Source organism: Megascapheus bottae, chromosome 26, assembly GCF_031878675.1.
Source record: "Megascapheus bottae isolate mThoBot1 chromosome 26, mThoBot2.hap1, whole genome shotgun sequence".
Lineage (NCBI taxonomy): Eukaryota > Metazoa > Chordata > Mammalia > Rodentia > Geomyidae > Megascapheus > Megascapheus bottae.
The window spans coordinates 11,320,594-11,345,962 of NC_143534.1; the positions used below are offsets into that span (position 1 = coordinate 11,320,594).

At 40.6% G+C, this 25,369-nt stretch overlaps 2 protein-coding genes across 4 annotated transcripts; both read left to right on the plus strand.

Annotated features, from left to right (window-relative positions):
* On the plus strand, positions 1–24,206 carry Hspa14 (heat shock protein family A (Hsp70) member 14). 3 transcript variants are annotated; one of them, XM_090318937.1, is made up of 14 exons: positions 1–135; positions 1,209–1,289; positions 1,493–1,575; positions 9,722–9,770; positions 9,905–10,010; positions 11,643–11,733; positions 12,962–13,066; positions 13,986–14,147; positions 15,624–15,779; positions 19,253–19,355; positions 20,574–20,786; positions 21,415–21,588; positions 23,159–23,229; positions 24,007–24,206. In XM_090318937.1, the coding sequence occupies exons 1-14, from the start codon at positions 79–81 to the stop codon at positions 24,083–24,085; spliced, it is 1,530 nt and encodes a 509-aa protein (XP_090175063.1). In that variant the 5' UTR covers positions 1–78; the 3' UTR covers positions 24,086–24,206. The 3 variants fall into 3 exon arrangements, with proteins under 3 accessions (XP_090175063.1, XP_090175060.1, XP_090175061.1); XM_090318934.1 differs by lacking the exons at positions 1–135; positions 1,209–1,289; positions 1,493–1,575 and adding an exon at positions 5,391–5,478; XM_090318935.1 differs by lacking the exons at positions 1–135; positions 1,209–1,289; positions 1,493–1,575; positions 23,159–23,229 and adding an exon at positions 5,391–5,478.
* Positions 3,475–5,419, plus strand: Msantd7 (Myb/SANT DNA binding domain containing 7). The gene is made up of 2 exons (XM_090318943.1): positions 3,475–4,418; positions 4,890–5,419. The coding sequence occupies exons 1-2, from the start codon at positions 3,860–3,862 to the stop codon at positions 5,417–5,419; spliced, it is 1,089 nt and encodes a 362-aa protein (XP_090175069.1). The 5' UTR covers positions 3,475–3,859.
* Positions 24,207–25,369: the final 1,163 nt, after the last annotated feature.

Sequence of the window (25,369 nt, forward strand, 5' to 3'; positions counted from 1 at the left end):
TGCTGGGGCTGCTCTGTGGCGTGTAGCTGTTGCCGCCGCGGGACCCCTCGCTCACAGCCGCCGCGGTCCCGCCGCCTCATGGCGGCCATCGGAGTGCACCTGGGCTGCACGTCAGCCTGTGTGGCTGTCTACAAGGTGAGGAGCCGGGAGAGCCGCGTCAACAGTTCTCCTGGCGGCCTAGGTTCGTCGCGTAGAGTGGCGTGGCCGCCGGACGCTTGGAGGCGTAGCGCCGACCCAGCTCGGCTTCGTCCCCCGGAGCTTTTCCGGGAAAGCCCTCCGCACCCCCGCTGCGGCTCGTGGTGACGCGGGCGCACGGGGTTCCGGGGCGTCAGGGCCCCCCGCCGAGCCCCGGGACTCCCGGGCCACCCCGAGGAGAGTCCCAGGACATCCGGGTCTCGGGGGCCCCAGGGCTGCCGGGATTCTGGGAGAAGTCCTAGGGGAATGGCCGGAGGAGGCTCGGATGGGTGCTGGAGACGGCTGGGTCTCCAGATCTCCCAAGTCCCCTGTGCGGACGCGGGAGGGTGGCGTACAGACACGGCCGGGAGGCCGTCTAGGGGCGTCCCGGGAACTTCCGGGCTGCAGGATTCGGAGCTACGGACACCCCCGGAGGTAGTCTGGGTTGAGATCACAGACTCGAGGCTTCCTGCGGTGGGCGGCCCGGCCCGGACTTCTGGGACCCTAGAACCTGGGACCTGGCCCTGAGTGACTGGAATCCCCTGGGGAGGCGGGGGGTCAGGCCCTGGTCTGGAGCTTGAGCGACGCGAAAACGAGTTGACCCACGAATACCCAGCAGACTTAGGGCTTTCCCTAACATCAAGGTCGAGGAAGGAGAAACTCCCCTGCTACTAGTCCTATGTCTTAAATGTCAAATGACTTGTGTGAGAAATGCAAAGAGATTTGCTATCTCGTTTACTGAGGGTTTGTTGGGTTTTTTGTTTGTTTTGTTTTTAAATAAAAAGGTATTTTTCTGAGGAGAAGGACCTGAAGTAGAATGATGCCGGTTATTGTTACAGCTGTTTATATTTGGTCCAATTCACTGTGCAGAGCAGATTGAAAACAGTGAGATAGTTCTATAAAATCTAGGAAAAAATAATAGTAATAAAACCCACAAGTTTAAAATATCAGCAGGATGGTCCAAGTCAGCCTAATGAGACTATGTATTTCATTTTAAAAGGACTAACTCCAAGTTCTTTCCTTTTTTTTCTTAGGATGGTCGAGCAGATGTGGTTGCAAATGATGCAGGAGATAGAGTTACCCCTGCTGTTGTAGCTTACTCAGAGAATGAAGAGGTACTACTATTCTCTCTCTCTCCCTCCCTTCCTCCTTTCCTTCTTCTCTGTCTCTGTCTCTCTCTCTGTCTCTCTCTCTGTCTCTCTCTCTCTCTCTCTCTCTCTCTCTCTCTCTCTCTCTCTCTCTCTCTCTCTCTCTCTCTCTCTCTGAAATAAGTACAAATTCCATGCATTATAATATATTATTCTTCTTCTTTTCTCAGGTGGTTGGACTGGCTGCAAAACAAAGTAGAATAAGAAATATTTCAAATACAGTAATGAAAGTAAAGCAGATCCTGGGCAGAAGGTATGGAGTTAAAAATGATACTTTAAAGTGTAGTAATAGAAATGTGTTTTAAGTTCTAAACATGATGTAAAGTGACACTATAAATACCATTATTTTGTTGTCTTTCTTGTCTGGATCATTTCCAACTAGATTGCTTTTTTCTGTTATTCCTGTTTGTTCTTCTGGAAAGTAGGATTTATAGACATTTGATTCTTATTGACAAGTCTTATCATTCATAAATGTCAACATTCATTTACTCCTGATGATTTGTCATTCAGAGGTGCTAATTTGGACTTTTCGTGTTTTTATTTTATCTGATGGAATTTGAGTGATTTGTCGGAATTTGAAGATTTCTTTGTGTGTAGATTGCATTTTGCAAAATATTAATGATTACTCATACTTGATGTAGCTGCGGTTGATTTTCTTTCTTAAGGCCCTTTGTGACACTTGGCTGGGAACTGACTTCACCAGTTGGCTTACAAACTTAATCATTAGAGAAACAACTTAATGTCTTGTTGTAGGAATTAGGTCAATCATCTGTTGTAACTTTGATTAGAAGATTAAAGAGGCTTGCCTCCCAGGACTTCTGTCTCCTTAGAGTATAGATTATCATCATAATTAGGGGATTTTATTTTCACTAGAGTACTAATACTTGATGGTGTTTTTAAAATTTCAAAGTGATTTCACGTCTATTATTTTACTTAATCATCTCAACAGCTTTTAAAAACTGAGAGAGCAGTTTATACATGAGAAAACCAAGGCACAGAGAAACTTTAGTATTTCTAAGTTAGTTAAAAGACTGAACTAGATAAGCCTGTCCTACATGTCTCCTAATCTCACTCCAGGCTGTCATTCCCCCCCCCCCCCCCCCCCCCCCCAGTCCTGGGCTTGAGCTCAGGGACTGAGCACTGTCCTTGGGCTTTCTCAAGACTAGAGTTCACCACTTGAGCCTCAGCACCACTTCCGGCTTTTTTCTATGTATGTGGTTACTGAGGAATCAAACCTGGGTCTTCGTGCATGCTAGGCAGGCTCTCTACCACTGGGCAAACTCCTGGCCCTCCAGGCTATCTTTTCTATTTCATTTAATGAGAATTTAAGTAGACATTTCCCTGGGTTGACATTATAAGTTGTAGATTATAGATCAAATTTAATGTTAATTAGGTAGATCTAGTTTCTTCTGTTAAATTGAACTTGATGTAGTATTTTTGGAAAAATATTAAATCTTTGTGATGAATGTATTCTAATATCCTGTTTCATGTTGGAAAGTTTAGTAGTAAGCATATAAAAAATAGGTATCAAATCTTTTCAAACCATAAAATCTAGACAAAAGCAGGGAATTTTAATGAATCTTGAAGCCTGAATCATGGAAAGGCCAATACTTTGTTTTAAGTAACCTTTTTGTTTTGAGGTAATTGTAGTTTCCCATACAGTTAAAAGAAAACAGGTATCCAGTGTATTTATTCGATTTATTACTTCCTCCCAATGTTAGCAACTTGCAAAGCTGTAGTTTAGCATTATAACCCAGAAACACATCATTAGACTCAATAAACAACATCTCCATAGATACATTGCCTTGTAGCCAATTTCATTTTTTTCACTTTATACTGCTACGTGGAAATGGATGGTTAGAAAAGAGAGATGGCTGTTTTTTTGCCTTATTCACAGAGCTTCATATTAGCCAGACAACTTCCCTGTCCCTTCTTGCAAAGAGTGCCCTAATAACAGTCAGAGGGCTAGCAGCCACAGCATAGTACCTAGGCTGAGGCTACTCAAGATCCAGTGCTCCTCAGACATTCTACTGTATGACCATCTTCCTTGTACTATTTCCCTAGAGTTAGCTGCCACATGAACCAGGTTCTTTTCCTCTTCGCCTGACTACTTACCAGACAATGGTGATTTTTACAGATACATGGTTGTACCAGGTCTCAGCCTTGGAAGCATTCTGCCCTTTGTGGAGGAGCCAATCCTTTTGTTATGAAGCCATTAAGCCCTGGTCCAGTACCCACCCTGGGTGAACTCCCAAAGTTGGGCTTTCTCAGTCTGGGCCTCAGGCCTATTTATGACCTCTGCATAGGCAGCCCTACTTGCTACCTAAAACTCCTTACACCCTCCCTGTTACTCCATTCCCCTGTGGCCTTCCAGCCAGAAGTGTGGTCCTCAGACCCGACTTCTCAGCAAATGCCCTGAGCGGGAAGAATGGACTGGCTCCTGGAATTAAACTGAGAGCACACAGAGCTTCCACACGCCTTCAGATTTGTGCAGCTGTGGCCCAGAAGCTTGCTGCAGCCTCCATTCCAGGCCCACTATGGCCACCACCAGTAGCAGTGCGGGCATCCGGTGGTCCAGACAGGAGACACGAACTCTTCTGTCCATACTGGGTGAGGCTGAGTATATTCAACGCCTCCAGACTGTACATCATAATGCAGATGTCTATCAGGCTGTGTCTAAGCGAATGCAGCAGGAAGGCTTCCGCCGCACCGAACGCCAGTGCCGCTCCAAGTTTAAGGTTCTGAAGGCATTATACTTAAAGGCCTATGTTGCCCACGCCACTAGCGTGGGGGATCCACCACACTGTCCATTTTATGATACATTGGATCAGCTTCTTCGAAGTCAGGTAGTGACTGACCCAGACAACCTAATGGAGGCTGCTGCTTGGGCCAAGCCCTGTGATCAGAACTTGGTGCCCTCTGACACCCCAAGAAAAGAGAGACCCTCCATTGTGAAAGCAGAAAGGACGCAGGCAGCTAATCAGCCTTTCTTGAAAACAATTAAGGAATCAGATGAGGATTGTCAGCTGAGAATCAGTGACCGGATCCGAGGAACCCATGACCTTGAGGACGCCTGGGATGAATCCTCAGGTGCAGGTAATTCCCAAGCATGTGAAGGACTGGGGTCTCAGAGGCACTTGCTTCTAAGAGCAGCGGATGTTCCAACCATGCCCTCTCTAGCACAGCCCCTTACTTTTTTAAACCTAATAGATAAAGGGTTCCAGGGCTTAAAAAGCTGCCACCCTAAGTATATGGTATTAGAACTTGAAACCTGGAAGACATGCTCTTTAGAGCCAAACTGGTCTTAGCCTTGTGTATAAGGGGTAATTAGGAATTTATAAGAAAAGAGTGGGCTAGATGGATCAATGGAAAGGATAAGTTTAGCGAGGCAAGGGGTTGTGTTATAGACTCAAATGGCCACATTAAAGACTGATTATTCCAGTCCTTGTGGAAAGAGGCCTTCCTCAAAGCTTCCCTACTTTACCCAGTACCTTAGCACTGCTGCTGGCTCTAAGCATTCCCTTAGCTGGAATGTCCTCTTTGCAACAATGTTGCTTTGTTTTTCAGGGTGCTCTCAAGGGACCCCCAACTACAGCAGCTCTCACAACCTTTTCAGAGGGGCAACTGCTCCCTGTCAGAGCAGCCCCATGACCAGACTGGGGGTGTCGGGTGAGCCCGCTCCCGGCACCAGCACCAGCACCAGCCGAAACCCTCCCGGGGCAGCCGCCACGTCACGGCCTCCAGGTTCCTCTTCCACAGTCGGTTTGGTCTCTGGTGGAGATAGACCTCTGGCCAGTGAGTCCCCTCCGAGGTGGGCGAGGCGAAGAAGGCGGTCAGTGGCCAGGACTATTGCAGCTGAGTTGGCAGAAAACAGGAGGTTGGCCCGAGAGCTGTCAAAGCGAGAGGAAGAAAAACTGGATAGGTTGATTGCTATTGGTGAAGAGGCCAGTGCCCAGCAAGACGCTGCCAACGAGCTGCGCAGGGACGCTGTGGTTGCAGTCCGGCGCTTGGCAACGGCAGTGGAGGAAGCTACCGGTGCTTTCCAGCTAGGACTCGAAAAGTTGCTTCAGAAGCTGATTTCAAATGCCAAAAGCTAGGACTGATAGTGAAAGAACATGCCTCGTAAACAGAGAAGTCTCCTCACACCTGCCTTCTGGTACTGCAGCACCTTCTTTGTCCTCATAAAAGTGTAGTGAATTGTGGATATGCAGAGGAATAGGAGTATACTTGTGAGTTCTTTTTATCAAGATTCTCCGCTAAGTGAAAGATCATTTAGAAATGACAGGTGCCTAGTAAACCTCACAGAACCAAGTCCAAGAGAGTTAGTTTATCCTGGCCTTCTTTGTGACTGGAGGCAATTTCCTTTACCTCTCTATAATAGCGAGTGAAGGATAGCTAATAATTCCTGCCCTGCCTACCTCACAGGGCTGTTGTGAGGATCAGGGGGCTAATAGTTGTGAAAGGGTTTCAGAGTTTAAAAGCACTATACAAATGTACGTTATTAGTATGTGTGGCCTTGGCTGGAGCAAGGCTAGGAGAGTACTTTACAAAATACAAAAGTGTGGTTGGTATGCCTTGACCTGTTGCTTAAATCTACTAGTTTAATTCGAGTGCTTCATGGAGTTTGCAGTCTTAGATTTTTTAAGATCCTTCTATGGCCTATTAGACTAATAGGCACAATGTGTATTTTTCCCTTTGTTTCTTTCTTCATTGCTGTGTCTCTGACATACCTACTAGTCAGTACACTTGGTAATAGTCCAACCTATCAAATCTTCATTTTACTACTTCTCAGTCTCCTGTCAAGTTAAGGATATAACAAAGAACTAATGGGAATCACAGTGGTGTATTGATGTTTCTTATTGATAATCTGTGATATGGATATATTGGCTGTTTTATAAAACAGTAAGTGTAAGTACATTCTTTATATTTCATATTATTTGGGTCCTTTTCTATGCATGAGTTACATCTTTAAATTTTAGTTGCCTTTGATCCTTAGAGAAACAATTTGGATTGTATCATTTTGCAATCTGCTTTTAGTTAATTTCATTTTTTTGTATTAGCTTGTTTTTTTGTTTTTGCCTGCTTGTTATAGAGGCTCTAGAAAGCTTTTCCCTCTAGGGAACTTGCCAAGGTTACTTTTTGTCAGATGACCTAGGTAAAATTGATCTGGTCAGTGACAGGTGGCGACACAGAACAGTTTGGCTTACCCTTTAGCTTTGAGAATACTGGGGGTGGTGTGGATAGGATGCCTTTTAAGCACAAGCCCCACTCAACACATATCACCTTTAGGAGAGGTGAAGGTGATAGGCAGCATTCCCAGTTTTCCACCAGTCAGACCTTTCAGTAGTTCATATAATACTTTGAGAAAACATACATCATCTGGGATTTAAAAGACTTTTTGCAGTCAAGCAAGAAAAAAAAATGAGAGGGTGTGTTGGAAGAGGTTATGTTTTATACATAACCTGGTGCTTCTCTAACTGCTGACAATGCAAATAGGTGGAGAAATGGACCAACACAACTGGGACCCACCTGGGCCTGTGTAAGTGGCAAGTAAGGAAGTGGTGGCTATGTGGAGTAGCCAGTGTGGTCGAATACACTGGCATGTAGTTAGAACTCCTAGACCCCAGTCCTGTTGCAGTGGTTTCATTGAGCAAAACCGTTTGCGCCTATCATGCCTCAAGTTCTTTATGTGTCTACATCAAGAGATTTATGCTAGGTTGGGTTATTTCCTAGTACCTTTGACATCTAAAATACTTATATAGTATAAGGCAAAATGCAGGTTCAAGGAGTGGCGTTAGCTGTAAGAGTACATGGCGTGCCTACCTGCCTGCCATGAACAAAACCTGGATTTATACCCCATTACTACCAAAAAAAATGAGTGTGAAGTTACCATTTTTAGTTACAGTGGCATACTACTGCATGTTTGGAAAACTAGTAACAATTGTATTTTAACAATTGCATTCTGGGTGTTGATCTTTGTTGATACCTCTGGAACTTGTAAGCACCACACTAGTGCAGTGTGCTTACTTTCAAAAAGCATGTATTAAGGCATTGAGATGGATACATAGATTTATGTCGTATCATTTGTTTTAGGCCATTATATGGAAGGATATGTGTCCCTTACAGCAAGTAACACTAGTACAGATGGGTATATAAACAAATTTCCTGGTGAAACAGCAAAGTATGCTAGTAGCAAAACACTTAGGCAGGAATTTCTTTTGAATAAGAGAAGTGCTCAAGAGTAGCGGCAGAGTTAAGTTTTCAGATAGTATTGCAAAAATCTGATGAATGTAGTAATCATAATGTAGAGATAAAACTCAAGGAAAAGGTCCTGAAGAAGTAAACAAAACACAACAGCTCAACTGTCAAGGGGAGGAAAGTTGAAGTACAGGGAGCCCACATTTCAGAAAGAAGCTGGGAATCCTGCCTAAGCTCCAAGCCCAACCATTATACAGCCTGGACAAGCCTTCCACCATTCTATAACTCAGGTTCCTCATCTAAAGTAGAAAATGTCCTCCCTACCTCACAGGGGTGTTGTGAGGATCCAGTGGACAGATGAATGAATGTAAAGCGCTGTTGAACTCACAGGCACAGTGGTATAACAGTATTTCAGTGCTGGTGTTGCCAAGCCAGGGAGCTGTGATAGCTAGCTAAGAGACAGGGAAGAAGGAAGAGGAAATGTCTTCCCTGGTAAAGTTGTGTCTACTGGTAGAGTTGACACTGCCTCCTAATGACCATTATGTGAACAAGGTGCTCACTGTGTATACCAGCCTTCCACCAGCTTTGTTTTTCTGTTAACACAACTTATTCCTAGTGTGGACAAATAAAGTTTTTACTTGTGTGTAGTTGTGGGTCAAGTCTGCTATTTTCTGGTAATCCCTGTGATCTTTTGTTACCTTCACTCTCTGCTTCCTACGTACCTGCTTTGCCATCCCAGTGTTTTGCCTGTGTCATGTGTGTCCCTCAGAACTACCTGTACTTTCTGTACTTGGATGCAAGAAACTGTCTTTATATGGAAGTTTAGAAATTATTTTCTTTTTTAAAAAAAATTACTTTATTAATAGACATTCCATAAAATACTCTTCCTTGAAAATTACCCTGAGCAGTACATACCATACATACAGTAAGGCTGGATGATAAGAAAACAGCCTGTAAATGTCTTGCTGAAATTCAGAACCCCACTGTGGACATAACTGCTGCATCCCTACTTGTCTGGTGTGCATTCCAAGTAGTAAGTTAGTAAAAAGGAGGAGCAGAAAAGTTATTGGAAAGAATGTTAGGCTCTATATCACAGGTCTGGTTGCTGAATAGTTAAGCCATTAATGAATTGTTTCACTTTGGGCAAGTGCCTGTCTTCCCATTAATTGATTTTTGTAGATGGTAGGAGAAGTAAAGAACTTGCAAGTATTTAAGAACTTGAAGTCAGATTAGCTCCAGTTAAGGGCCTCCAATATTCTGTAACCCTTGTGCAATTAGCAACTATTAATAATCAGCTCTTATTAAACATGTAAGACTGGTTGGTTTCTATACAGATTATACTATACAGGTCCTTCAAAGACTGCTACTAGTTAAGAAGGATCAGACTACTAGTCTAAATCATCTCAAGTCCTAGATGAAATTAAACGAGCTATCCTGTCCCTCTTTTAGGGGTGATTTACAGTATTAGTGGAGGCAGTCTACTAAAGTAAACATGAGTAGCTGTTGGCCACATCCTGGCTCCTTGTCCTATATGATCCTGCCCCTCTGTAAAACATACCTAACAACCCACTTAGATGTTACAGACATTGAGTAAGTTTTAAATGGAAATCTGTAGTTTGCATAAATTGGTATTACTATCCTGACCAATATAACCATTGATTGCTTTTCTCATTTCACAAAGATACATTCAGCTCTTGCTTTGTATGGAACATTACTGTACATCTGTCCACGCTGTGCTTGCCTGTATGAGTCTATTTTTAGATATACAACATTCTTGGTTCTTAGATCTTTTGGTTTTGGGTATTCATTTTATGTTTAGGAACCAACAAAGATGGTGTTAGGTCTTTGCTCTTAGTTTCCACTCCTTTTTGCCCTTTACATTTCAGTAGTTGACTCATCAGGATTACAGATGCGAAAATGAATGAATGAAGAAAATCAATATTAGGAAATGTCACTCCAGCATATATAGTGAGGTCAGAACAAGGGAAAATTATTTTCAAATGTGAAGATGAACATTTTAGCCACATTATTATAATCATTGTTTATAAATACTCCACTTAAATCTTTTATATTATTCCAAGACTTATTGAACAGTTTAATATTGCTTATATTTTAATGTGTATGGTATGGTCTTTAGGCCATTTTTATTTATATTACCAATTTTGTTCCTGATATATCTTTATATCTTTCTTTATGGACAGCTCTGATGATCCACAAGCTCAGAAATATATTTCGGAAAGTAAATGTTTAGTAAGTATGCTTCTATTACTGCTTCTCTGCTATACAAAGTCATTGCCAAATGTCATGCCATAATGTTGACTTGAAACTTAGCATTTTTAGTTTAAATTACTTGGTATTGAATACAATTTTTATTTCTTTCGTAGATTGTTGAAAAAAATGGAAAATTAGGATACAAAATAGATACTGGAGAAGAAACAAAATTTGTTAACCCAGAAGATGTTGCCAGACTCATATTTAGTAAAATGAAAGGTATTGAAATATTACAGTTAACTTTAAGTGACATTTTTTAAAGTTAACCTTAAAATGGTAGAGGAAATTAGGCACCGGAGGTTCACACCTCTAATCCTAGCTACTCAGGAGCCTGAGATAAGGGAATTGCAGTTCAAAGCCAGCCTGGGCAGGAAAGTTGATGAGACTCTTATTTCCAGTTAATCACTAATTTAAAAAAAAGAAATTTAAGACAGAAGTAGAGCTGTGGCTCAAGTGATAGAATGCTAGCTTTGAGCAGAAAAAGTTCAAGGACTGAACCCAAGGCCCTGAGTTCATACCACAGGACTAGTACATATACATAACACACACACACACACACGCGCGCGCGTGCGCGCGCCCCCGCGCATGCTAGAGGTAATTTGGGATTTAAGAACAAGCAAAATAAAGAGATCAGAAGTAAGAAGACATAAACTGCAGACTTGATTTGACCAACAAGTGTCTATGTGACCTTATTTAAATGACTAGCTTCTACAAGTTTTGTTTTTTCCTTGTAAGGACAGATTGAGTATCCTTTTTCTGAAATGCTTGGAACCAGAAGTATTTCAGATCTTGTATTTTTTCAGGCTTAGGGATAGTTGCATAGATCATACCAGTTGAGAGCAGCCCTAATCCAAAATCCAAAGTCTTTTTTTAATCAGTTGACTTGTAGCATTTCAAATTTCAGGTTTTCAGATTACACACATTCAAAGGTCATATAAATAAATTATGCCATGTTAGCACTTTCAAAACTTGGTGAATATTAAATGTCTTTATTTCTCTTCAAGATTGACAGAGTAGCCAGGCTCATCCCAGCAATCCTAGCTACTCAGAAGGATGCGAATGTCACTTTCAAGTGACCCCCAGCAGTAGAGTCCATGAGACTCTTTTCTCCAGTTAACCAGCAAAAAGCTGGTAGTGGGACTGTGGTTGAAGTGGAGAGCACCAGCCTGGCAAATAATAATAGTAATAAAAGATTAGCAATGTACTTCCCATCTTTTGGCAGGTTTGAGTAGATCTGGTTTTATTACCACTCCAGATTAAGGTTCAGTGGGTTGAGCGGTGGAATAGTTTGGGCAATTCTGGGGTAGATTGTAAGGCTCCTTTTAGCTCCAGAATTATGTTGTAGCCTTTAGTGTGTTGAATTATCATGATGTTATCTCTTTATATTACTGGATTTATAGCTCATTTCTGATACATTTGTAGCTCTCTGTGAAACCAGCTAATTTGGGAGTTGTTACCTTACCAAAACTGCAGTCAGTACTGCGTGGTTTAAGAGCACAAGAAAAGACAATTGACAGGGTGTGGCATTCATATGAATTGGAATGTCTGTTTAGGGAACTATTTGACATGAATTAAGGAACCTCAAAAAAGCATTGTTGGGGGCTAGGAGTGTAGCCTAGTGGTAGAGAGCTTACCTAAGATGCATGAATCCCTGTGTTTGATGGCTTGGTACCACATACACAGAAAAAGCCAGAAGTAGCACTGTGGCCCAAGTGACAGAGCGCTAGCCTTGAGCAAGAAGTGTCCAAGGACAGTGTCCAAGCCCTGAGATTAAGCCCACCAAAAAAAAAAAAAGGCATTATTTGGCTTTATTCTGTCACTAGAATTTGTTTTTTTTTTTTTAATGTACAGAAACAGCACATTCTGTCTTGGGCTCAGATGCAAATGATGTAGTTATTACTGTTCCATTTGATTTTGGGGAAAAGCAGAAAAATGCTCTTGGGTAAGTATAAAATAGAGTTTATCTTATTTGCTCAGTTAAAAACAAATTTCACGATTATCACTATATAATAAAACAATTGTGGATACCTTCCTGTGGTAAAAGTAATTCATATTTCCTTTTATGAAATGCTAGGAGAGTATGCAATTAGATTTGGCATACCTCTTGGCTGTTTTAATTTGCTGGCTAAACAGTTATGAACTAGTTTATACATATGTATAAGAAATACATATGTAAAAGCACTGGTGAGGGCTGGAAGTTTAGCCTAGTGGTAGAGTGTTTGCCTAGCATGCATGAAGACCCAGGTTCGATTCCTTGGTACCACATACATAGAAAAAAGCCAGAAGTGGTGCTGAGGCTCAAGTGGTAGAGTTCTAGCCTTGAGAAAGTCCAAGGACAGTGCTCAGACCCTGAGCTCAAGCCCAGGACTGGCAAAAAAACAAAAACAGCACTGGTGATTATTCCTTGTCTTGGAGCGTAGCATCTAAACCAAAATAAGCATGAACCTTTTTTTTTTTTCATTAAACCTCTATTTATTGGTTATTTTTGCTATGCAATATTCAGGGCTGAGTAGAGAGAGAGGCCTGGTTCTGACCTCCCAAAATTAATAGGGTGATGTTGAAACAGTGGTGAGAAGTGGAGGTTCTGCCTGGCATGGAAATAAGATTTCTCCCAATTTCTGAAAGCCCCAGAAGATTCCACAGAAAAGGTGAACTTTAAAGCATAGTCATTTTTGAGATTGTAGTTGGGTTTGCTTTGTTTTGTTTTGTTTTTTTGTGGGTCATGGGGCTTGAAATCAGCCTGGGCTGTCCCTGAGCTCTTCTGCTCAAGGCTACCAGCCTACCCTTGAGCCAAGTCCCACTTCCTGTTTTCTAGAAGTTAATTGGAGATAAGAGTGTTGGGTCCTTTTGTGCCTGGGCTGGCTTTGAACCTTGATCTTCAGATCTCAGCCTCCTGAGTAGCTAGGATTACAGGCGTGAGCCACCACTCCCAGCAAGAGTTATAGTTTTATGTTCAGTATAGGTACATAAGAAAATGGATTCTGTATATTAGTTTTGAAAAGGAAGTTAACTCTTGAAGTCCCTTCCATTTCATGTACTCTGCCTTCTTAATTTGCAGTATGTCTCTTTGTGAAATTGTATTTGCTGTCACATAGATTTTTAGAGCACTTCTAAAAGTCTAGAATTGACATACTGTAATCCTCAAATCACTGAAAGCCAATTGTTCACAGAGAAGCAGCAAGAGCTGCTGGATTTAATGTTTTACGACTAATCCACGAGCCATCTGCAGCTCTTCTTGCTTATGGAATTGGACAAGATTCTCCTGCTGGAAAAAGGTAAAAAATCCTGACAGTTTTCTCTTTTCAGTGCAGAGAACATTTTAAATTATAAGTTAGGTCCAAAAGGATTGTTATACCCTGCTGTAATTACACACCTAGAGGTGTGTAACTTAACTAGAGGTTTTCAGAGCATTGGGAAAGTATTTGTGGCCCTGGCATTTAGTTCAGGGCCTGGGTACTTGAGCCATACTCCTAGGCTTGTTTTGTTTTATTTTTCAGATAGAACTTGTTTTCCCTGGGGCCAATCCTAGATTGTGAGCCTCCTATTGAGTATTGAAGACTCACAATGCCCAGATAGTTGTTGAGGTGGGGTTCGGTTCTCACTTTCTTTCCTGGACTGGACTCAAACCTCATTCCTCCTAATCTCTGCCTCCAATGCCTAGCCTTGAGAAGTTTTTTTGATGATGAACTAGTAAGGCTTACTTACTCCTTTATTGAACATAGTTTTTCACAGCTAAAGAAATTATAAACCAGAAAAGAAATTCTTTTAACAAATATAGAAATACTAGAAATGATGGGTTTTAATGTTCTGGAAATAGGAAGTTAGCTTCTAGTTTTGCATATTGTTTGTCTCTAGAACATGTGAAAGTAGAAACTTTAACAATATTGAGAGGGCATTTTTCATGTTCGAGTCTCTTAAAACTTATTATAATCTCTCTTATTTACTTTGAAAAGGGAATGTTTTGAACCGTAGTTGGTCCAAAGAATAGTTTTGTAATCATGATCAAGTAGAGAGAACTTAGATGTGAATTTAGAAGGTATGGGCTCAAGGCTGGATTACATCAAGTAACTGTAAATGACTGAGATTTTCAGTTTCCTACTTTTCAGTATAAAGAGATTAAATAAAGCAATTTATGAAGTTACTTTATTTACATGCTGTGATTCTTTAATAAATTACTTTATCTTTCCCTTGAAGCAATGTTTTGGTATTTAAGCTTGGAGGCACATCCTTATCTCTCAGCATTATGGAAGTTAATAGTGGAATGTTTCGGGTTCTGTCAACAAACACTGATGATAATATCGGAGGTGCACATTTCACAGAAACCTTAGCACAGTATCTGGCTTCTGAGTTCCAGAGGTGAGTCTTAATGGCCTGGATAATTTGTGTTTGCACCTGCCTCCGCTTCCTAAGTGCTGGTATGGTAGGCCTACACCAGCATAGTCGCAAGATTGTGAGCCATTTTGATTGAAGCTTTCAAGTTCTTATTTTTTTTCCCTAATTTATTTTAAGTTACTTTGCTGCACAGGAAGATGTGGTTTTCTCATTACATGGAAACTATATTTTCATCTCTATAGTTAAAATGTCCTGAGAAGCAGAGGCGGAGTGTGTGTCTAGATTTTTCATTTAGTGAAAAGGGACCATCAGCCATAGAACTGCATGAACTTGTGTTCAAGTCTGAGTTTTGAATTCACCATATGCTACTCTGTGTCTAGGTAAAGGATGGTACAGGCAGTAATGCCTTACTGTCATCTGAATGGTTTTCAGAGGCTGGGATCTCATGTCTATGCTTCGGCAGGCCTGAATCACAGTTCTCCTATTTATGCTTGGATTGCTAGGACTGCAGATGCTTGCCTCTACACTCAGCTCCTCCCTTCCTCCCTCCCTCTCTTCCTTCCTTCCTTGCTTCCTCCCTTTCATCCTTCCTTTTTTTGTGAGGATGGCATTAACTCAGGCTATCAAGCACTCTCCTACTTGAGCTACACCTCCGGCCTCTTGTTTTTAGGTTATTTTTCAGATAGGGTTTTACTTTTTCCCTGGGGCCAGCCTCAAACTATAAGCCTTCTACTGTCTCCCACATGACTAGAGTTGCCAGTATGTGCCTCTGTGCCTAGTTGCCTAGTTCCTTTTGAGATGAGATCTTCTTGCTTTTTTTTTTTGCCAGTCCTAGGGCTTGAATTTAGGGCCTGGGCACTGTTCTTGGGCTTTCTCAAGGCTAGCACTCTACCACTTGAGCTTTTTCTATGTATGGGGTACCGAGGAATTGAACCCCGGGCTTCACGCATGCTAGGCAAGCACTCTACCAGTAGGCAACGCTCCTGGCCCCCATCTTGCTATTTTTTTTTTTTTGCCCAGGTTGACCTCAGATTTCATTTCTCCTGATCCCTATTTCCCAAGTAGCTGAGATTACATACTGAGATTACATATGCCCAGCCATAGCCTCTTCACTGTTTGAGATGAGCGTCTCAAAAACTTTTGGTTGCCCTCAAACCATGATCCCACCTCCCTAGTGTCCGAGATTTCAGGCACGAACCAATACCACTCCCAGCATGACCCTTCTTTTAATTGCAGAAAATATTACTAGAATCCAATTACTAACATGTATCATATAATATTGATTTATGAATTTATTTTTTGTCTTTTTTTTGATACTGGGCAATCAAACCTAGGACATTGCACTTGCAGGGCAAGCTCTTTCCCACTGAGCTACATCTCACCCCTGATTTATGAATTTATTATTGAGCTAAGAGCAGTTTTCTAAATCTACATTTTAGTTGCTTGAGATTCTAAGTGACTCTGTCATTTTAAACTTCAAAGGTTATGGTTTTAATTTAGATCCTTCAAACATGATGTGAGGAGAAATGCCAGAGCCATGATGAAGCTGATGAGCAGTGCTGAGGTGGCCAAGCATTCCCTGTCGACCTTGGGAAGCGCCAATTGTTTTCTTGATTCCTTGTACGAAGGTCAGGATTTTGACTGCAATGTGTCCAGGTAAAGCACACTGAGACATGCCGTGCACATGTTGCATGAGCAGGTGTAACTCTCTTGCCCTAAGTTGTTTTATCTCTTTTATAGCTTGAAATGTATTTATCATCTTTCACAGGGAGATTTGACTTTTTACACTTTTTTAGCTAGTTCTTATTAGATTAAATAGTTCATTTCCTAAATACAGTTACATCCGTTGAAATTGTTTTCGCTGTTATTTTAATCTACTGTTAGCTATGTGTGAAAAAGTCATTTAGATTTCGGAAGTGGAATGGGATGTAGTCTGAGATATTCAGATTTCTCTTTAAACTTGCAGCTCCACTTGTCAGATCTTTGTTCCAGAAGTTGATGGAGAGCTTGTTAATCTCTCCTTGTTACTAAATAATGTTGGTGGTAGGATAGATTAAGTCATTTCTTCTAACATGTCCTGTCCTCATGACAGCTCTATAGCAAGTACTAGTTCTTCCTTTCTTCCTTCCTTCCTTCCTTCCTTCCTTCCTTCCTTCCTTCCTTCCTTCCTTCCCATCCCTCCTCCTCCTTCCTCTCTCCCTCTCCCTCTCCCTCTCTCTCTCCCTCTCCCGCTCTCTCTCTCTCTCTCTCTCTCTCTCTCTCTCTCTCTCTCTCTCTCTCTCTCTCTCTCTCTCTCTCTCTCTCTCTCCTCTTGCTCATGAAGAGCAGAACTAGCTAATAAGTGACATGGAACTCAATCTACAGTTTGACTGCCACATTCATACTTGATTATGATGCAGGGAAGTTTGACAGCTGCCTTGTTTTTATTTGCTCTGTCCTTGTTTTACATTTTTATAGCTGTGGTGCCATTTAATGCACATAGATTTAATGTCTATAACTATTTCTAATATCCAAGTCTTTTACATGCTGCTTGACTGCACCTTTGCCCAGAAAATACAGAGGGCAGATGTCTGGATTTTGCCCTCAGATAACAAGGTGAAATATTGTGGCAATATGAGATAACCAAGGGATGGCAAAAGAGATGAGTGATAACATAATACATTAAGGACAACAGTCACTCATTATATGGCTTTTGTTTCCTTATCCTGGAGGTCCTTACATTTAGTGTCATACTATTTGGCCTAATGTCTCTAGATTTTGTTCTATTGTAAATTTCTGCTAGGAGAGCCCAAGGTTTCTACTGATTATGACAAATGAGGGAGACTATTAGGCCTATGTTCCCTTGAGTCTGGCTTACTTCACTTAATAGGATTTTTTGTAAGTCTTTCCATTTCCTTACAAATGGGGCAATGTCATTCTTTCTGACAGCAGCATAGAATTCCATTGTGTACAAATACCACATCTTGTTGATCCACTCATCAACTGAGGGACATCTGGATTGGTTCCATATCTTTGCTATGGTAAATAGTGCTGCAATAAACATCATTGTTCTAGTGGCTTTAGTATGTCCTTGTTTCTGGACGATTGGATAAATGTCAAGTAGTGAAATTGCTGGGTCATAGGAGAGGTCTATGTTTACTTATTTGAGGAACTGCCATACTGCTTTCCATAGTGGTTGAATGAGTTTGCACTCCCACCAACAGTGTAGTAGTGATCCCTCCTGGCCACATCCCCTCCAGCATCTGTTGTTATTAGTTTTCTTGATCCTGGCCAGTCTACCTGGAGTGAGATGGAATCTTAGAGTTGTTTTGATTTGCATTTCTTTTATGACCAGAGATGTCGAGCATTTCTTCATGTGTCTATAGGCCATTTTTATTTCTTCTTCAGAGAAGACTCTGTTTAAGTCTTTGGCCCATCTTTTAATGGGATGGTTGTTACTTTGGAGATTAGTTTTGGATTGATTCAATTTTTTTGACCTGTTGATATATTTTAGATATGAGGCCTTTGTTGGTTGTATGGCTAGTGAAGATCTTCTCCCATTCTGTAGGCTTCCCAATTAATTTACTAGCTATGTCCTTTACCATACAGAAGCTCTGCAGTTTAATGCAGTCCCATCTATCCAGCCTTTCTCTGATTTGTTGTGTTTCTTGGTCCTTATTGAGAAAGTTTCGATCTGTGCCAAGGTGGCCTAGTGTATCTCCTATTCCTTCCTGTAAAGTTTTCAGTGTGTCGGCTTTTACCTCCAAGTCTTTGATCCATTTGGAGTTAATCTTGGTGCAGTGTGACAAAGAAGGATCCAACTTTAGTTTTCTGCAGGTGCTTAACCAGTTCTGCCAGCACCACTTGTTGAAGAGGCTGTCTTTCTTCCATTCTATTTTTTTGGCTCCCTTATCAAAGATTAGGTGGGTGGCCATAGGTCTGTGGTTCAATATCTGGGTTCTCAGTTCTATTCTATTGGTCTTCAGGCCTGTTCTTATGCTAGTACCAAGCTGTTCTGGTCACTATCGCTCTGTAATAGAGTCTAAAGGTTGGTACTGAAATTCCTCCTGTGCTGTTCTTTCTGCTAAAAAGTGTAAAACCCCATTTCTTATGTAGCACTGGCCACAATTAAGTGCTGTGTACTGTGTGTCCAGTGGCTAGCAGAAAGTTGTGCAATACCACTCTGCCTCTTTAAAGAAGGATTTTGTACCTATAGCTCAACATTTTGTAGAGTTCATTTGACCTCATGAGAAGAATACTTTTTATATTCCCACATTAGTGCTGTTTGCCCAAGTACTCAGACTATCCTTGCTAACATTACTAGTTAAGAAGGAAATAGAGGCTGGGCACCAGTGGCTCATACCTACAATCCTAGCTACCCAGGAGGCTGAGATTTCAGCATCATGGTTTGAAGTCAGCCTGGCAGGAAAGGCCATGAGACTCTTAAAATTAACTGCCTAAAAACTGGAAGTAGAGCGGTGGACCAAAGTGGTAGAGCTCCAGCATTGAGCAAAAAAGCTCAGAGACAATGTCCGGGTCCTCAATTCAAACCTCATGATGAAAAAAAAAGAAAGTTTTGTAAATTTTCTTGAAGGAAGTTTTGCAATTTATCTCAGAGGTTTCAGCCATAAAAGCATATTTTAATATCTCTTGATAACAAACATTTTTAAATTACTCATGCTTTTTGAGAACTTGAACATGAAGCTAGAGACTACATTCATGAGTCTGTTTTAAAATCATTTGCTAGCATTCAGGTTTCTCAAGCAGTACAAAAGGACTAAACTTAAGTACAACACCGTAACAGACTATAAAGAAAAGTAATTAAAAGTTAAGGTTATGACTTTTAAAAATAGAAGAATATTTAAAATAATGATTCCTTTTTGGATCAGTGGGTTTGTTAGGAATGCCATATGTTGAGCATATGGCCTGAGGTGTTTTTTGGAAAGCTTATAAGTGGGCCATGATCAAGACAGCTTTGCACTGAATTTGATAATATGTTGTCTTTATTTATATGAAAATATTCCCCCACAATTGCCATTTCTGCAACCCATTAAACCTAGCTTTAGCGTTAGTCTTTTCAAGAGAAAGAAACTTTACTGAGCCTTTTCTCTGTGTATTTGTGTTCCCATGTATGATACACACATGTGCAGAGCACGATTTGAACTCCTCTGTTCTCCACTTTTCAATAAGTGTATAGAAGCAATCCAAGAGCTCTTAGATCAAAGTGGATTTACAGCACAGGATATCAACAAGGTATGTTTCTATGTCTTCATTATTGTAGTAGTCTCAGATTTGGAATAGTCAGTGTTCTAAATCCCATTGAGTCAGTAGTAAATGTCACATGTGACAGTCTCAATGACAAGATTAGTGAGATCACACCAAGATCTTAAAATAAAATCACAAGATGGAAGGTTGACAATGGTACAGCCCAGCCACCTTGACCTTCTCCCCACCCCCCATGAGGAGGGATATCCGCTTGGGTGGGGAGGGGGCTGGCTTTGTGTGGAGACCTTTCCAATTTGCGCGCCAATTCCAACTAAGGTGATAGGTAATTTCAAACACTAGGCTGTAAACCTATTGGCTACCTGTGTGGCTGCAGCTGGCTATGTGACCCTTCTGTGTATGTAACAATCCCATCAACCACCTGTATCCAGCCAGGCTTGACCGCATGGCTTTGGCCCTTAAAAACCCTGCGTGAGCGCTACTCGGGGTCACAGTGTCAGCTCCCAAGTCTGCACTGTGTCCCTGGCCGGTCAGTTCTCTATCTACTTCCCCAATAAATTCACCTTTTTATATGAAAAAAATAATAAAATAAAATCACAAGACATCTGTTTCCTTGAGATCTGCAGTATACTTTGGTGATGACAAAAAGTCTGTGGCACATTTTTCACAGAGAGAGACTGGCAACGTCCATTTTATTATAAAAATTAGGAATTTACCCACTTATTGTTAAAATTGGAATAGAGCCAGGCACCGGTGGCTTACACCCATAATCCTAGTTAGTCAGGAGGCTGAGATCTGAAGAAAGTGGAAAGCCTGGGCAGGAAAGTCTGTGGAACTCTTTATCTCCAGGTAATAGCCAGAAAAGTTGAAATTTAAGCCATGGCTCAAGTGGTAGAATGCTAGCCTTGTAAAAAGCTCAGGGACAGTGACCAGACCTTGAGTTCAACCCCCTAAACCAGTACAAGGAAGGAAGGAAGGAAGGAAGGAAGGAAGGAAGGAAGGAAGGAAGGAAGGAAGGAAGGAAGGAAGGAAGGAATGAATAAGCAAAATGTTGGACTAATACAGAGTGTATAGTAAGTTTATGGTTGGGCATCACAATGTTATAGGCAAATCTATATTAGTATACTGTATACAGTGCCATTTCCTCATCTCACATTTTATTAAGTATGACATAGTATGCTAAAATCCATTTGTATTTTGCTATTAATTTGCTGAAGATGACTTATCCTGCTCCATTCCCTTTTGTAGGTTGTCCTTTGTGGAGGGTCTTCTCGAATCCCAAAGCTCCAGCAGCTGATTAAAGACCTTTTCCCAGCTGTGGAGCTTCTCAGTTCTATCCCTCCAGATGAGGTTATCCCTATTGGCGCAGCTCTGGAAGCAGGAATTCTCATTGGGAAAGAAAACGTCTCAGTGGAAGACTCTCTTGTGATTGAGTGTTCAGCCAAAGACATCTTGGTGAAGGTACCATTAGACTTTCTGTAAAAGTAGAAGGTACAGTTAGCCTTTCTGTAAAAGGAGTATATACAGTTGCTGTAACTTCATATGAACCTTGATTTGTTATAAGCTATGTGTACAGGTAAGATTTTAAGTGTAGTTCTATAATTTTTAAAGTTTCTTTATATTTTATTATGCTAATTTGTCAGAGAAATGAAAGTTCAGTGCAATTTGCATGGTCAACCTCTGTCATAGGTAGAGAGATGTGTTTCAGTATCTTTTTTTTTTTGCCAGTCCTGGGCTTGAGCTCAGGGACTGAGCTCTGTCCTTGGGATTTCTCAAGGCTAGAGCTCTATCACGTGAGCCTCAGCACCACTTCTGGCTTTTTCCTGTGTATGTGGTACCGAAAAATCGAACCCGGGTCTTCATGCATGCTAGGCAGGCACTCTACCACTAGGCTAAACTCCCGGCCCCTTCAGTATCTTTTTTTATATAGAGTGGAATTGAGTCTTATATCTGTTTCCTTTCCTTAGGCTAGTTTCCAAATTATCCATAGGAATAGTTACTTTATTTGTAATAGGAATTCATCACAGGCGCTTTTTTGAGTATAAAGGTAAATGTCAAAGGATATACATTTTTATTTTGCGCTTATTAGGGTGTGGATGAATCAGGAGTCAACAGATTCACAATACTGTTCCCATCGGGGACACCTTTGCCTGCTCGAAGGCAGCACACCTTACACGCCCCCGGTGCTCTGTCTTCCGTCTGCCTTGAACTGTATGAGTCTGAAGGGGCAAACACCGCAACAGAAGAAAGCAAGTTTGCACAGGTGAGCGCCCAGTGCACTTGGCAGTCACTTGCAACTTTTTAGCCTTTATTCTAGGTTCAGGTTAATGTCAAATATATAGAGCACCCGACCTACTTTTTAATTTCTGAAACACTGGGAAAAATAATCGTTTATTCGAAAGAGTTATGGAAGATTAAAACAAAGTACAGTTAGTATAAATACTGATTCTCTGTGCTTTTGGCTGACCTTAGCAATTTAATTAAATTATTTATCTTTACTAAATGCTATGTATTGGACTAGGTAATTTATAAACATAATCTTTCTTTTATAATTGATAATGTAGGAGATGAGTGTCAGTTTACTTTCATAGTCAAAATAAAACAAATGTAGATACCCAAGGAGAATGAAGGGTATGATTATATTTCTTTGGTTGCTTAGGTTGGGATTTTGGTCTTGAAATAGGTCTGCCCCAGCCTGCAAATGCTGGCCTACAGGTGTTTGTTACGAAACCAGCATCTACTAGAGTTTTTTGTTGTTAGTGGTGGTGTGTGTGTGTGCTTGTAAGGGCTTGATCTCAGGGCCTTGTGCTTGCCGGGCAGGTGCTCCATCACTTAAGGCACATGGCCCCAACCCTTCCATTTGTTCTTAATATGTACATTCAAAGAAAAGTCCAGAAACCAGACTAAAATGTCTCATTCTGGAAGAATGGTGGATATGTAAATTTTTTTTCCAGTCCTGGGACTTGAACTCAGGTCCTGAGCACTGTCTTTGGGCTTTCTTTAGGCTGGAGCTCTACCACTTGAGCTTTTTCTATGTATGTGATACTGAGGAATGCTAGGCAAGCACTACCACTAGACCAAACTCCCAGCCCCCCACGTAATTATTTTTATAGCCTTATTTTCTGTTTTTTGGGGTTTGTTTTGTGTTTGTTTTTTGCTGGTCCTAGGGTTTGAACTCAGGGACTGGGCACTTTCCTTGGGCTTTCCCAAGGCTAGCACTCTACAAGTTGTACCAAAACATCTGAAGTTTACAATTTATACCATATGTTTAAATAAAGAAATTTAGTACCTAAACAATTAAATAAAAAGCTCCTCCTCCTTAGCCTAATTTTGATTAAGTTCTAAATACTAAGTCCCAGTGATTGTAAATAGATTCCCTCCTTGAATACTTGTTTGTTAAACTTGTCATTTAAAATATGATGTAAAAATCAACATTAATAAATTCTTTAAAAAAAAAGCTCCTCCTGATAATTCTTCGTTACAGATATATTAAGTTTCTTATATACATCACCGTGTCTTCCCTCGGTGGATTTCTTTCATTCATTTATTACCTGAGCTCATTGACACACAACTCTTCATTCTAGCTATGCAGGAAGCGCAAATAGGGGGCCAGGCCAACCTGGACATAAACTTTAGACCTTATTCGAAAAAGAAATCAAAAAGGCCTGGAGATTTGGCTCAAGTGTCGGAACGTTGCCTAACAAGTACAAGGTCCTGAATTCAAACTGCACTCCTATTAAAAAACAAGGAAGTTCACTTTTTGCAGCAGTTACTGTCCATTCATTAATATTTCAAGATACTCAATCATCTTTGTACTATTTTTGCACAAACAGGTTGTACTTCAGGATTTAGATAAAAAAGAAAACGGATTACGTGATATATTAGCTGTTCTTACAATGAAAAGGTACAGAATTCAGCTACTTCTGATATTAAGAAAATTCACTTTGAAACGATCACTTTTGTGAGTTTGTTGAGTTCTCATTCTTGACAAGTCATTTAAAGATTTGCAGAGAATTTTCTCGGTCTACCACATTCTTCAAAGAAGTAATGCAAGTAATTTGCATTGTGAATATTTTATACACTCTTCATTTTCAATATAGTCAACCTAAGAAATTCCATGCTAACTTGCTATGTGATTTTTCAGTTTTTCACATAATTTTCTAGGGTAATGTCTTTGATACCTTTTGCCCTATGGAAGGATATGTTAGTGTTACAGCACAGCTACTAATTACACTCAGCATCTAATACAGCAGGCCATTCTAACACTTACAATACTAATCCTTCTAGTACAACACACCATTCATATTGCCATGTGTTTAGTAATTCCTTTCCAAATTAATATTAGGAACAACTTATTCCATAAAGCATATTTAGCAAGAACATAGATTTCAGTAAGGGTGGGTTTTCCTTGGTCTTAGTTTGAAACTGAAATTCTGTGTCTTGAACTTGTATGAAGTCTAAAACTTCGGTGTTTCTCACCATGGATTTCGAAGGAAGCAGCTATTGTATCAGTGGTCTGGGAGGAGCTCCAGGAGCGTCCTCAGAGCATGTACTAAATTTATTCTTAACATGCTTAACTATTCACTGATGTTCACTCAAAAACCCTTGCATTTCATAACATGTTGATGATTTTCTGTTTTCAAAAAATAAGTTTATAAAATGTTTGTTTTTGTTTGTTTAGGGATGGATCTTTACATGTGACATGCACAGATCAAGAGACTGGGAAATGCGAGGCAATTACCGTTGAGGTTGCATCTTAATGTTTCAGATCATTTTTTAGAGCTATCCATATTATTTGGTTTTATGTATAAGTGCTGATTATATTAAAGTACTTTTTCAATGACTTGTATAGCCATGTTTCTATTAAAATACAATATATTAGTAAGTGTTGTAATCTTTTTTTGTATGTGTGTATGTTTGTCATGCATTTTGGCCATGAAGCTGTTTAGAATTGAATTGGTTGAAATTTTACATTATATTTGAGTATTTTTATACTTTTCTAACTTTCAATTTTGCAAATACCCTCTTAAAGCTTAAAAAGTACTTAAGAAAACAGAAGTCTTACATTAATTGAAAAAAATGCAGAACTATATAGTATTGTTAACATGCTCAATGAGGTAGTGGAAGGCTGTCATAAACAACTCAGAAGGAAAACAGGTTCGATGTACTCGGTTGCAGAGATTTCAGCCCATCGTGGCACGGTAAGCCATGGTGGAACCACTCACATTATGGCAGATCAGGGGCATAGTTAGGGACAAGCAGGATAGGTAGCCCCCAAGGACACAGCCTAATTTCTGTGATACTCAGCTGTTTATTGCTGACCAAACACTAGAGAACCACATAAAGAGAGGAGCTATTTATCTTGCCTGGGAGGTTGAAAGTTGATCCCCAGCCTGTGGTGAGGCAGAACATCAAGGCTGTAGGCATGTTGCTGAGGCTACCCACTGTCAGCAATGGGAAACAAGGGAATGGGCCAGGAAAAGGATGGTAGGCTTGGCTCCAGGGCATCTAGCAAGATGCCCTGCCCTGCACAAGCCCAAACCAAACCAGGACTGCGTGGGATTTTTATTCTTTCTTGGCACGGTAGTTAAATATGTAGAAATAAGTTAAAATCACAATGGTTTTATATTCTGTCTTCTACATTTTTTTGTTGAAGTTAACATTAAATCCATCAAGACACTAAAATTTCATAAACAGCCCTTATTTTTCAGACATGGCCAGGCAGTGTTTTATAACGGAATCAAATTATTAAACATGCTTATACCTTCCTGCATTTATTTCCAATATTCCAATACATCATACTTTGAAACATGTAATTTTTTCTTTTTTTTTTTTTGGTGTTTTATTGTCGGGGTAATGTATAGAGGGGTTACAGTTACATTCGTCAGATATTGAGTACCTCTTGAACCTTAAAAAACATGTAATTTTTCCCAAAAATTCTTTTAGAAGTCATTGGTATGTCAGTTGGCTGCCTACCAGGTTGTCACGATTCGCTTGAGATTTGCTTTAAAATGTTTCCAGTAGAGGGGGGACCAGCCGTGAGG